Below are 14,305 nucleotides of genomic sequence, written 5' to 3'. Positions count from 1 at the left end.
CGCTAAAGCAGACAGAGTACATCTTAAATAATAATAATAATAAGTAACTTAGAAACACCTTTACAACATCAGGTTTACTAAAAGTCTGCCCTAAAACCAAAAAGAAAAAGAATACTATATCCCCTCCCAATACTTTTGACAGTAACACAACCACATTCAAATACAAACCTACACAAACGCCACACTTTTATTTAAGCAATTGCAAAAATATAAAGCAAGAAATAATAATGAGGGAAACTAATCTCCAAGCATTCAAAGAACAATAGGACACAATCTGTCTCACTCACACCAGCCCTACTATTAATCTGTCTCACACATCGACTCACTACCAGGCCGGCAATTAATAAATAATTAATAAAACATTAAATAAGGGTCTAGAAGTTCATGAAGTCACTATGATATTATACAATCCCAGTCACACCTTTAATTCCTCTCTCTATAATCCACACACACTCACAGCCAAACTTCCCCAATCAAAGTCTTAATGCCACCCAGTGATTAAACCCTACATTCCAGATCCCACCATCTTTCGACCCTAGCATACACATGTATCCAAGAAAATTTCATTTAGCTAGTTGGTTTAAAATAGCATTTTCCCCTCATTTATAGTGCTACACTCCCCCCAAAAAAACAACCCCCCCCCCACGTTCTCACATAAGCATGCTATGCAACAAACACAAGACAGCCGACAACATTTTTTAGCACATGACAGGATTATGCTTAGGCACTTCTAGTGTAACAGCAGTTTAGTCTTTGCCTGGAGAAAAAAAATGGAAAAAAGGACCAAACATAGACAGTTTTCAACATATAATCAGATCCAGCCGCTTAGTTTCTGGGGGAGACAGGCCGATCAGGACGATTCATAGGCACACGACACCATCTAGTGTCAGAAGATAATGATTGGACTTGAGAGGCTGCTTCCAGAAGACTGTTGGAAATAGGGAGATTGAAGTGACGCAGCATACAAATTCCTGAGTCTAGATCCCCAGCCAAAAACGACTGATCTTGTGCTGTAACTTGCAGTTTTTACAAAGCAAACCAACAATATCTGATATTGTCCTTGTTCAGAATTTCTATGATTGATTTCAAATTCCTTCGCCTTTGCAAGGATTCAGACGACAGATCTTGCAGGAGTTGCACTTTGTGGTCTCCCAGCATAAGTGGATTTATAGCCTGGGCTTTTTGTAAAAGTTTAACTTTAACGGAGCTGGATGAAAATCGAACTAGGATGTCCCTAGGCAGCGACGATTTTTGTCTGCGCACCGGACCAATTCTATATGCAGCCTCCAAGGTATAGAGATCATTTTCGGAAAAACCCGTTGCTTTTGATAGCCAGGAGGATATAAGGGTTTTGAAGTCAGGGAGGGAGGCAGAATTCTCAGGGAGAGCCCGAATTTTAATGTTCCCCGTTTTCAGTTGATCTTCCAGTGCAATGATCTTATCGGTGGTCCATTCATCTCGTTTATAAAAATATTGTGCCTCCTCCTTCGACACACTCGCCATATTAAAAGCAGAATCTCAAGTGCCGTGTTCTACTGGAGAAAGTTTTTCTTCCAGACGTTTCGTTCTCGGCTGCGGAGAACATCCTCAGTGGCGTAGCAGCCAGAGCAGGCACTCTGACCTTCTTGGCTGCTGTGCATTGTCTGTATTGTTGTTTCTTTTCAATAAAAGTTTGTTAAAACTGCGGGGGGGGGGGGAGGAGACCTTTTCTGATAGTTGCATTGACTAACACAAAAATCTGGAAAATGTTTTACCCAAGGTTGCCAACCTGGGTGGGATATTTTTTGGAGTCTTGGGATGAAGTCTGGGGAGTCTCCAACCTTATTCTTGCAACCATTGGAGTAAGATAATTTTTCTAGCATTTTTACCTTAACCAGGAAATGTGGAGGATCAAGGATACTGCATAAAGCTGCTGTGCTTCCAAGACAAATGATTGTCTTTGTTACATTTAACCCAAAAAGTCTTGACTCAGCAACTGAATCCTTTTATTGTTATGAACAGGGATTTTTTGGAGCAGGAACACACAGGTACGCAGTTCTGGCTGGCTTGGTGTCAGGGTGTGTGGCTTAATATGCAATTGAGCCCCTCTGGGCTTTTTCTACAAAAAGCCCTATTTGAAATAATAGTGATGTCATGGGGTGTGGCCTAATATGCAAATTAGTTCCTGCTAGGCTTTTTCCCCCTACCAAAAAAAGCCCTGGTTATGAAACAAAGTTTGAGTGTGCCTGCCTACACATGAAAGCATAAACACAGAATTAAACTTCCTGGGTCTTAAAGGTGCCACTGGACTCAAACTTTGTTCTGTTGCTTCAGACCAACATGGTTGCCCACCTGAACATACGTTGTTAAAATTGACCTAGATGATAAGAAAACATCAGCAATGGTAAACACGAAATTATGGGGGGAAGGGTGAAATATATTACTAATTTCCACTATATTTTAATGTATTCTTTTTTTCTAATGGCAAACTAGAATGATGTTTGTGTGTGTGTTACATGTTTAAATTAAACCTCTGAGAAACTAATGCCCTCATTTTAACCCAGAGCTAACATTACAACAGTCTCTTATTTATTGCACTTCACACCTAATGACATAGACATCAATCTGCTATTCCGACTGATATTGCCTTCTTGTTGTTTCAGCGCAGTCAACACAAACTAACAATCACCACAATTTGTGATTCTTTTAATCTGCTAAAAACATTTCCATGATTTTGCATACTAATTCACTGCTCACTTTCTCTATATTTAGGACTGCTTGCCATTCCATCCTATTACCTGATGAATTGTACTTCTAGCACAAGAAAGCTTACTTTCTGAATAAAACATTGTTGGTCTTAAAGGTGCGCCTTAACTCCTGCTTTATATTATTAAATGGAGGCGAAAACTACATTTCCCACAATCCTCTTAGTGTTACCTTTCTGGGACAGAAGGCAAGAAGGGGACTCCAAATCCCAGCAGCTGTTCTGCTTCTTGACTCACCCCGTGTTGCGATTGGCTGAGAGGTGAGAGACAGGGTGGAGTTTGGACTGGAGGGGCAGCTTGGAAGAGCGTTTGGGCTGCAGCTGCGCAGGTAAGAACTTTTTAGAAAGTTGAGAGAGGGGAAAGGGGGCGATGCTGTGGGGAGGTGCTGCCCTTCTTGGAAGTTGGGAGAGGTGGGGAGAGCCTTGCATTGTGCAGCTGGGGGAAAGGCTGCGCTTTGATCCTCCTGCCCCGTTTTTGGGGAAGGAATGGGGGGGGGGGGGAGGAACAAGCAAAGAGAGGATAAGGGAAAATGATGCCTGCTGTGCCGATTAGGGAGGATGATGCGGGGGGAGGGGAGGGGTGAGTGGGTGAGGTCTTTGGGTTCATTTATTGGAAGGAAGCAGGGCTATCTGGAGGATTTAGCATTTCTGGGATGTTTTTAAGTGCCTTAAGGCCTTTAGAACGTGAAGCAATAAAGATCATGCTGTAGAGCAGATGTCATAGGAACAGACATGAATCCGCCGTATACATCTATCAGTCCATTGGTCCATCAGTGTTGTTACCTAAGACTGGCAGCAGCTCTCCAGGTTTTTAGGCAGAGGTCTCTGTTCTGCCCAAAAGTGAAATTCGACCGTTCACCAGTTCCGTGGGTTTTCTGGGGAAACTCAAATTAGAAAAGCTTTCCGGAAAACTATGCAGTGGCCTTGGTGGGGAGGGCAGGATATAAATCGAATAACTAAATAAATGACTTGGTCTGATTTAGAGTGCTCATTTTGACAAACATTGAGTAGGCCCAGGATTGAACCTGGGATCTTCTGCATGTCAAGCAGATGTTCTGTCACTGAGCTGCAGCCCCTTATTTACTTCCTTTACATCCCACCTTTCTCCCCAGTGGGGATCCACAGCCGCTTACATGGTTTTCCTCTCCACCATTTTATCCTCACAACAACTCTGTGAGGTAGGTTAGACGGAGAGTGTGCAACTGGGCCCAAGATCGCCCATCAAACTTCCATGGCAGCATAGGGAATTTGAACCTGGGTCTCCCATATCCAAAACTCTTAACTGCTATAGTATGCAGGCTGTGTTAGTTCTGCATCTGATTGGTAACTACAATATCCCTTCCAACATGAGAGGAAACAGAAGAATTTTAGCATTGGTTTTGATTAGAGGTAAATTCATGACTGATTTTTTTTTAGTGGATTGTTCTGTGTATTAATCTCCAAACCCCAATCCCTCCCTTGGTATCAAATCAATAAAACATACCTTCCTGGGAACAATTACCTTAAAGAAAATCAATTCCAAGTTTGAATCTACTAAGCTTACTTAATAATGTACTAACAGTGGCATCATACTTATTGTTTATTTATATATTTCACTTATATTCTGCCTTTCGCCTCAGTGGTGACCCAGATGGCTTACAATAGTTCTCCCCTCCTCCACTTTTCGCTCACAACAACAACCCTGCGAGGTAGGTTAAACCTGTTACTTAGTTTTTGAATCAGCAGGACTCAAACACATTAAGCTGCCTTATGCTGTGTTGGTCCATCAAAATCAGTCTTGTCTACTCAGACAGACAGCGGCTCTCCAGGGTCTCAGGCAGAGGTCTTTCACATCACCTACTGCCTTGCTCTTTAAACTGGAGATGTCAGGAACTGAACCTGGGACCTCTGCATGCCAAGCGAAGGCTCTTCCCCTGAGCCATGGCCCCTCCTACTTTATTTTTTCTGCAAAAATGTCTCCATTTCTGTAGCACAAACACACTTATTACTCTGAAGCTCCCTGATAGCAAGTCAGACCACTGGTCACTGCTTCAGACTGGCAGTGGTTTTCTGGAGTGTGAAGAAATGCAGTTTTCTCCTGGGAGGGTTGAGATGAGCAAAGCCTCCACTGTGTGTTTTAAAAGCTTTTGTCCCCTGTTTGGGCAGCGAACAGGTATGGAGGGGCACTCTGTGCAATTGCTTTCCAGATGTACCTTAGTGCGCCTTCGTTTAAATGGGGCTTTGGCAAAAACTGGTCTTTTCTGGCCCTGCCTACCTGAGCTCATGCAATGTAGGTTCTCAGAACCACAGCCCTTCCCTTCTTGGGATGTTACAAAGAAAAGCTACGTTGTCCCCACGGATTCAAATTGGGCTTGGGCATCCATGTGTCTCTAAATACAATTTTTACTGAAAACTGAATTGAAATCCACATTTTCCCAGAAACAAATAGGAAGCGCTTATGAGAGTCAATGTGGGTAGTTTCAGACTAGGATCTGGGAGACCCAGGATCAAGTTTAAGTTTAAATTTAAGTTTAATTTGATTTATACCCCGCCCTCCCTGCCAAGACGGGCTCAGGGCGGCTTACATCAGGTCATAGTATACTATGATCGCAATCATAAAATCAATAAAACCATTAAACAATATAAGTTAAAACAATATACAGTTGGTGCTAACAGATTAGATGTTACTCATATTCTTAGGACGACAGTTGTTCCAGAATTCTCCTACGGTCGACTGAAGGCTTGCCGGAAGACAGCGGTCTTACAGGTCTTGCGGAACTGAGCAAGGTCCCACAAGGCCCTAACCTCTTCCGACAATTGATTCCACCAGGAGGGGGCTGCCACTGAAAAGGCTCGATCCCTGGTGGTCCTTCAGCCCAGGGATCACTAGGAGATGCTGAGATCCAGATCTCAGCACTCTCTGGGGAACGTGTGGGGACAGACGGTCCCTCAGGTAAAACCACAGAAACTTTCTGGGTGGCCTTGGGCCAGTCACACCCCCTCAGCCTGATTTACCTCACAGGGTTGTTGTGAGGATAAAATGGAAGAGAGAAGAAGGATTGAAGCTACCTCAGGTTCCCATGGGAGAGAAAGGGAGGGGGGGGTAATAAATGAAAATAAATATTTGCAGTGCGGCTGTCCCATGTGGCCCTTGATCATACCTGATACTGAAAGAAGCTTGATCAGGGCTGACTTAACGCATGGGCCTGATGGGCACTTGCCTGTGGGCCCCACGGGCACAGGGGCCCCATACTAATCTGTGTATGATGCAGTACTAATAACCAGGTGTTGATAGTTTGTGGATATATGAATGGATAAGCTTTTTATTTGTGCAAGTTGAGAAAATGTTGGATGTTGTCTTGTAGACCTATGCAAAGATCCTTTGTAAAGGTTGAACATTTATCGACCATTTGCATTTTTATTCTTGTGAGTAGTTGTCATCGGAGCCCAGTACACTGCTTTGCCCGGGGCCCATAATGCTGTTAAGACGGCCCTGAGCTTGGTCAGCCCTTGTTGCCTCCACAGAGTGCTGGAATGTGGATCGCCCCCTCCTTCCAGAGCAATGGAAGGGGCTGCAGTGGAGATGACTCAGGTAAGAAGCTGCTGCTGGGTTGATCGGTTTGTTTCGTTACTGAGTTGACTTGACTTGTAGCCCACCTTTATGGCCAAGAATCAAGACAGATTATAAGGTACCCACACAACATCTTTGGGCAGTATAAGACCTCTAATAAGCAGCATGATTTAGATCTGGGATTGCAAAGTCAGAAAATGATGCATACTGTGACCAATGTAGAAAGAGCAAGAAAATGCATATAATCACGGCTCTTTTTTGGAAGAAAAAGCCCAGCAGGAACTCATTTGCATATTAGGCCACACCCCCTGACATCACCATTGTTTCACACAGGGCTTTTTAATAGAGAAGGCCAGCAAGAACTCATTTGCATATCGGGCCACACCCCTTGATGCTGAGCCAGCGGAAACTGCGTTCCTGTGTGTTACTGCTCAAAAAAACCCCTGCATATAATAAATGGCACCTGGTTTTTTAGGCCACTGTGTGACACAGAGTGTTGGACTGGATGGGCCATTGGCCTGATCCAACATGGCTTCTCTTAAAAAAAATTGTGATAGACTACCATCCTGTTTTTTTTATAAAAGCACCTTCCTGAGCCTTTCCATTATACGGCAACCAAACATGAACACACATGAAGCTGCCTTATACTGAACCAGACTATTAGTCCACCAAGGTCTATGTTTTCTACTCAGACTGGCAGTGACTCTCCAGGGTCTCAGGCAAAGGTCTTTCATATTACCTACTGCCAGATCTTTTAACTGGAGATGCTGGGGATTGAACTTGGGACCTTTGCATGCCAAGCAGATGCTCTACCACTGAGTCACAGTCCTTCCCCTATTTCTTTTTGTAGAGATGCTCTCCTGAACAATTCCCTTTTACACTTCCTGCAGAACTATGGAATTGTGGGAGTCTTCCTAACCTCTTCAGGTAGGCAGGCCGTTCCACCAAGTGGAGGCCTTGACAGAGAATGCTTGGGGACGAGCAGCTTCTGGGTTGCCAACACCCTGGAGCAAAGAAGTCTTTTAACAGAGGCTTTGTGTGGAAATGGGCAGTGGAAGCTGTTACATTCCTTGTCCACCTGACCATTAACCACAGAGTCCTTCTAAAGAGAACTTATTTTTTGTATTGAGAAAGGAAGACATCAGTGTTCAGGAGAAGAGGAGGGTGGAAGTAGTAGAAATCACTTCAGATTCCTATTCTGCCTCCCCAGACTTCCTCTATAATAGCTACATGTAGTCCTGCACTGTTATTTGTTAACATTGCCTTATTGACCACACACAGTCCCACACCATAACTAAAATTAGCTTGGTCACACTGCTACTGGAAGGTGTGACAGAGTGGGTGGGGAGCCGAGAAAGCACCTGGCTGTCACAGTAGTGAAGACTGGTTGAGGGTTCTTTGTTATTGGCAGAGGCTGGTGACCTTTGAAGATGTGGCCGTGTATTTCACCGTGAGACAAGGGGCTCTGCTGGACCCGCACCAAATAGCCTTGTACAAGGAAGTCATGATGGAGAATTATAGGAACGTGATGTCGTTGGGTAAGGAAGTTGTGTCCTTGTACAGTGAGTCTGGAAGACTGTAAAGAACTTGCCTCTGTCAATGCTGTCTTCCATGTTCACTTGCCTGCAGGATTTCCAATCGCAAAGCCTGACCTCATCTCCCAGATGGAACAAGGAGAAGAGCCCTGGGTGCCTGATGAAAAGGAGCTCGGCCACAACTCAGGTGAGGAGTTTGTGGCAAAACCCCATTTATAGAACCAAGGCTGCTTCCACGTGGTGATGATTCTCTGGCTAATTCTCACTGCTTTTGTGAAAACACAGGCACTTGCAGTTGAACTGGAGCATCCACACAGCAGTTCTCCATGCTGTTTCTTTGCATCTGTCCACATTTCCTCCCTCTCCACTGGAAGGAATTTCAACCCATTGGTTCTGGTCTAACCTTCTGGGGCAACAGAAAACAATTCTGCACCATCCTGTATGTGACAGCACTACAAGTACTTGAAGATGGTGATCATATCACCATTCAGTCATCTCCTCTCCAGGCTAAACATACCCAGCTCCTTTATTTTATTTAATAATTTACCTTAGATTTATATCCCTACCTCTCCGCGAGCGGACTCAGGGCAGCTAACAGTCATGTTAACCTTTCCTCATAGCACTTGGTCTCCGACCCCTCCACATCTTTGTTGCTCTCCTCTGGTCTCTGACCTAATAAATATTGGTTTGTTGGTTAGTTGCCCTCCTCTGGACATATCCCAGTTTGTCCATATCCTTCTTAAATTGTGGTGCCCACAACTGAACACAATACTCCAGGTGAGATCTAACCAGAGCAGAGTAAAATGATACTATCACTTCATGTGATCTGGACACTATATTTCAGTTGATACCGCCCAAAATTGCATTTGCCTGTTTAGCCACCGCATCACACTGCTGACTCATGTTCAGTGTATGGTCCACTAAGACCCCTAGATCCTTTTTGCACATACTACTGCCAAGAAAAGTCTTCCCCATCCTATAATTATGCACTGAATTTTTCCTACCTAATTGCAGAACTTTACATTTATCCCTGTTAAAATTAATTTTATTGGTTTTAGCCCAGTTTTCCAACCTGTCAAGATCATACTGAATCCTGTTTCTGTCCTCTACTGAATTTGTGACTCCTCCCAATTTAGTATCATCTGCAAATTTAAGACGCATTCCCTCTATTTCTTCATCCAAATCAGTTATGAAGATGTTGAACAAAACAGTTCCCAGGACAGATCCTTGAGGCACTGCACTTTTCACTCCTCTTCAAAAGGAAAGGAATTGTTTGCTACTTGTGTGCACACTAACCATCCCTTTTGCTGCATTGATGGCCCCAGATAACAAAATACATGAGCTATAATTACATTGGATGTCTGACTGAGGCAGCTGAATTTAATGACCAACATAAGAGAAGCCATGTTGGATCAGGCCAATGGCCCATCCAGTCCAACACTCTGTGTCACACAGTGGCCCAAAAAATTATTTACATATATATATACACACACACACACACACACACAGTGGCTAATAGCCACTGATGGACCTCTGCTCCATATTTTTATCTAACCCACTCTTGAAGCTGGCTATGCTTGTAGCCACCACCATCTCCTGTGGCAGTGAATTTCACATGTTAATCGCCCTTTGGGTGAAGAAGTTCTTCCTTTTATCCGTCTTAACCTGACTGCTCAGCAATTTCATCAAATGCCTACGAGTTCTTGTATTGTGAGAAAGGGAGAAAAGTACTTATTTCTCTACTTTCTCCATCCCATGCATGATCTTGTAAACCTCTATCATGTCACCCCGCAGTCGACAAGCTAAAGAGCCCCAAGCATTTCAACCTTTCTTCATAGGGAAAGTGTTCCAACCCTTTGATCATTCTAGTTGCCCTTATCTGGACTTTTTCCAATGCTATAATATCCTTTTTGAGGTGCGGTGACCAGAATTGCATGCAGTATTCCAAATGAGACCACACCATCGATTTATACAGGGGCATTATGAGAGTGGATGATTTGTTTTCAATTCCCTTCCTAATAATTCCCAGCATGGCGTTGGCCTTTTTTATTGCAGTCGCACACTGTCTTGACATTTTCAGTGAGTTATCTACCGTGACCCCAAGATCTCTCTCTGTCAGTCTCTACCAATAAAGAGAATAATCCCCCCCCTTTATAGTGGGTGAGTGAACATTTGAATGCTCTACCTCAGGAGAGTGCTAGGGAGTCATGGTACGATAACCTACTTTCCCATCATTTCAATTTATTTGGGGATTTTAAAAAAAATTCCACATTTTTGTATCCTTTCTGAGCTTCTTGTTCAGTCATCACAATGAATCTTACCATATCCTATTATTTGCTCTTTATTCTATCAGGGGACCTAACAGAAAAGGAGTTGTGCCCACAGTGTGGGAAAGATGTTGTCGTCGTGCAACAGCGAGTCCTTATGGGGAAGAAATATTGTCGGTGCTTGGCGTGTAGAAAATTTTTTGCTCACCAGCTGGACTTTGTGACCCAGCAAGGAATCCATGTTGGTGAGAGGACCTATAAATGTCTGGAATGTGGAGACTGTTTTGAACAGCATGGTGCCTTTGTGAGCCACTGGAGAGTCCACACAGGAGAGGAACCTTATGAATGCCTGGAGTGTGGGAAATGTTTTCCTCGGCCTTCAGCCCTGGTGAAACATTGTCGTGTCCACACAGCAGAGAGACCCCACGCATGTTTGGAGTGTGGGAAGTGCTTTGCGCAACAGTCCTATCTTCTTACTCATCAGAAAATCCACACAAGAGAAAAACCCCACAAATGCCTGCAGTGTGGGGAATGTTTTCCTGACAACCCGGCCTTTGTGAGGCACCAGCGAGTTCACACAGGGCGGAAGCCTTACAAATGCTCTGAATGTGGGAAGTGTTTTGCTGATAGATCGCATGTGGTGACTCACCTGAGAATCCACAAAGGAGCAAACCCTTATAAATGCTCAGAGTGTGGGGAATCTTTTGACCAACACTCTGCCCTCGTCAGCCACTGGATGTTCCATACAGGAGAACAACCTTATGAGTGTCTGGAGTGTGGGAAGTGTTTTCCTCGGCCCTCAGCTCTTGTGAAGCATTGCAGAGTCCACACAGCTGAGAAGCCTTTCACGTGCTTGGAGTGTGGGAAATTTTTTGCCCAGCAGTCAGGTCTGGTAAAACACCAGCGGGTCCATACAGGAGAAAAACCTTACGCGTGCTTGGCATGTGGAAAATGTTTTGCTGACAGCTCGTCTCTTGCAAGGCACAAAAGGGTTCACACGGGAGAGAAGCCCTATAAATGCTCAGAATGCGGGAAGTGTTTTTCGGACAGGTCAAATGTTTTGGCTCATATGCGAGTCCATACAGGAGAGAAACCTTACAAGTGTTTAGAGTGTGGGAAATGTTTTTCCCATCGATCACACATCGTGAAACACCAGAAATTTCACATGAAAGAGAAACTCTCAAAATATCAGCAGCCCTTGGGGGTAGCCACATCTGAATTACCTCTTCTTAGAAATGTCAAAGAAGAAGTGCTCTAAGCTCTAGGAAAAGACATCCCCCCCCCCCCTTAACAAGTGCTTTGCTGCAAATTATCAGTCTGTTGTGCAATATAGAAAATGACAACAGTCCATGTAGCACTAAATTCATGCTTCAGGTGACCAAGTATTGTAGCAAAACTATCCAGATTTCATTGCACTTAATTACCCACTTTCTAAGGCCCAGTTCAGGCATTTTGAAGGACTTGAGGCCATCACTGACCTGCATCCCCTTCCCTTGTTTCCCTGTAATATCTTGTGGTTGGGGGAAACTCTTGACATTATGGCATCTGGCCTGTCGTTACCCCTAACGACAGGCCACCATTGAAGTGGAGAATGAAGTGAGAAAGGGGTTGCTGAGAATAGGGACTCAGTATATTCTGATGTAGACTTTATTCAGGGAACTGTAAGGAGGAGATGCCTGCCAGTAACAGCAACAAGTCCCTCATAATTTCTCTTTTGTGTCTTAATATTGCTGAGAACTAATGTAGGGTTTGACTTTGTCAGTCTTCTGTTTTGTCCAGTGGAGGGGGGATGTATATTGTGTGGGCAGAGAAGATTGGTGAGGTGTAATATTTTTAACTTGCTAAATGGAGTGGGGTAGTTTTCGTTGCCACAAGAATGTGTAAGATATATGTGTGCCCTGTACATAGGAACATATGAAGAGCCCTGCTGGATCAGACCAGTGGTCCATCTAGTCCAGCACCCTCTTTCACACAGTGGTCAATCATTTCCTCTGGAAGGCCAACAACAGGGCATAGAGGCTGAGGCCTTCCTGTGATGTTGCCTCTTGGCTCTGGGATCCTGAATGTGGAGGTTCCCTTCAGTCACCATGGCAGTAGCCACAGGTAGACATCTATGAACCTATATAATCCCCTTTTAAAGCCAGTTTGGTGTAGTGGTTAAGTGCGCAGACTAATCTGGGAGAACCGGGTTCAATTCCCCATACCTCCACATACATTTGCTGAGTGACCTTGGGTCAGTCACAGTTCATGAAAGAGCTGCTCTCTCAAGAGTAGTTCTCTCAGAATGCTCTCAGTCCCATCTCTACCTCACAGGGTGTCTGTTGTGGGGAGAGGGAGGGAAGGAGATTGTAAGCTGTTCTGAAACTCCAAGTGAAGGGCAGGATATAAATCCAATTTCCTCTTCTTTTTTCTGTTTATGTCTGTGGCCATCACTACATCCTCTGACAGTGAATGCCACGTTTTAGTCACTCTATTTATAAAGTAGCATTTCTTTTTGTCCATCCTGTATCTACTGCCCATCATCTTCACTGGATGCCCTCAAGTTCTAGTATTTTGAAAGAGGAAGAAAAATTTCTCTTTATCAACTTTCGCCATCCCATGCATAATTTTATAAATCTGTTATCATGTCCCTCCTTAGTCATCCCTTTTTAAAACTGAAAAGTCCTTAAATTCTTTAGTCTTTACTCATAGGGAAGGTGTTCCAAACCCCTAATCATCTTCTGTCCTTTTTGAGATACTGTGACCAGAACTGTACACAATATTCCCAATGAGACCACATCATAGATTCGTACAGAGGCATTATAATATCTGCCATTTTATTTTCTGATAATCCCTAATATAGAGATTGCCTTTTTCATTGCTGTAGCACACTGGGTTGATACTTCCATTGAGCTGTCCACTATGACCCCAAGATTTTCACCCCTCTCAGTCTCAGCAAGTTAGTTTATATTGAAGTCGGGATTTTTTGTCCCAGTGTGTGCCGCCTTACAATATGTTGATGACTTCAGTTGATGAGCTAATTGTCTGGCTCCATTGCAAGAAAGGTGAACCTTCTTCATCCAACATTGACTTTAATCCACTTAGAAGGGTGGAACTCTTGTTTGGATAGCACTGTATGCACTGCAGTGGCATGAAACAGGGAAACTCACTCCCATCAAGTTTATCAGTCAGGGTCCCCAACATTTTTGAGCCTGGGGACACCACTGGTGGTGGGTGCAACCACAAAATGGTTTTCCCAGGAAGTGGAGCTAACAAAAGATGTCATTGAGTGGGGTCATGCATAACTCTTAATGGTAACTCCTCTGACAGAAGCTCTGTTTAACAGAATGCCTTTTAAAATGAACATATTGTTTAAAAAATATTTTCTTGCATGCACATATCTTGCCTTCAGCCACACAGTGAAGATCCTGGTGCTGCGATGGCAGCTGCCACTGAAGCAACTTTAAAAAAAAATCTGGACAGCCAATCAGAAGCCCTGCAAAAGCCCCTCTTGGCCCTGCCCAGTTTCTAAAAACACGTGGCAGGCACCAAGGCGCCTTTGGACACCACACTGGGGAATCACCTTAGAAATACTTGGTTTTGCTCATCTGGAAGCATTCCTTACTCATAGTGAGTGACTAGCTATTTACAAGCCTGATTTGAATCAGATCGATTTAACATCCTGTACTTCTGTGTGGCTTCCCTCCCCGGATTATTGCTATACTAGATTTACTGTCATTTAATTGTGGGTGGGGAGGGGTTTAGTTTTCTTATACATTTGACTTTATATGTCTTGCTTTTAGTTTTGCACTGAAAAAAGCTAAATCTCCTCTGCTGCCTCTTCTGCTTTATTTACCTCTGTATTTTGTGCTTTTGCTGCAAATCAAATGGCTCAAAGCTTTGGATTTGTTTTCTACCTTACTGCCGCCTTTGTCAGCTCTGTTCTTGGTCAAAATTAAATACTGCTAAGCAATCCTCAACTATGGCATTTGTGATTGATTGATTTTAAAACATTTCTGCCTTGCAAGTTACCATCCAAATAGGTTCCACAAGGCTCAGGGTGGGGTGGGCGGAGACATTTAAAGAAGCATTTAAAATAAGACAATTTAAACTGTTAAATGTTTGGACATAAATAAGTAAATATTTGAACATAAGTCAATAAAGATATTTAAACAATTCAATAAAAGCACGTAGATATACAAGCAAAACACAACCATAGAGAAGGTGCAAT

At 43.6% G+C, this 14,305-nt stretch overlaps 1 protein-coding gene across 1 annotated transcript; it reads left to right on the top strand.

The window, feature by feature from the left end:
* Positions 1-3,024: 3,024 nt before the first annotated feature.
* On the top strand, positions 3,025-14,054 carry LOC132572220 (zinc finger protein 501-like). Its single transcript, XM_060239068.1, has 5 exons — positions 3,025-3,072; positions 6,157-6,314; positions 7,705-7,831; positions 7,923-8,015; positions 10,182-14,054. Exons 2-5 carry the CDS (start codon positions 6,285-6,287, stop codon positions 11,351-11,353), a joined length of 1,422 nt encoding a protein of 473 aa, XP_060095051.1. The 5' UTR covers positions 3,025-3,072; positions 6,157-6,284; the 3' UTR covers positions 11,354-14,054.
* Positions 14,055-14,305: the final 251 nt, after the last annotated feature.

This window comes from Heteronotia binoei, chromosome 5 (genome assembly GCF_032191835.1).
Source record: "Heteronotia binoei isolate CCM8104 ecotype False Entrance Well chromosome 5, APGP_CSIRO_Hbin_v1, whole genome shotgun sequence".
In the NCBI taxonomy this organism is placed as follows: domain Eukaryota; kingdom Metazoa; phylum Chordata; class Lepidosauria; order Squamata; family Gekkonidae; genus Heteronotia; species Heteronotia binoei.
The sequence above is the reverse complement of the archived record's forward strand: the minus strand, read 5'-3'. Positions and strand labels throughout refer to the sequence as shown.

What these genes read in the sequence shown, in the direction of transcription:
- LOC132572220 (XM_060239068.1), top strand. Translation starts at nt 6,285, where the DNA reads ATGGAAGGGGCTGCAGTGGAGATGACTCAG. An exon ending in CTGCAGTGGAGATGACTCAG is followed by an intron (nt 6,315 to 7,704) that starts GTAAGAAGCTGC and finishes TGTTATTGGCAG; the next exon opens with AGGCTGGTGACCTTTGAAGA. An exon ending in TAGGAACGTGATGTCGTTGG is followed by an intron (nt 7,832 to 7,922) that starts GTAAGGAAGTTG and finishes ACTTGCCTGCAG; the next exon opens with GATTTCCAATCGCAAAGCCT.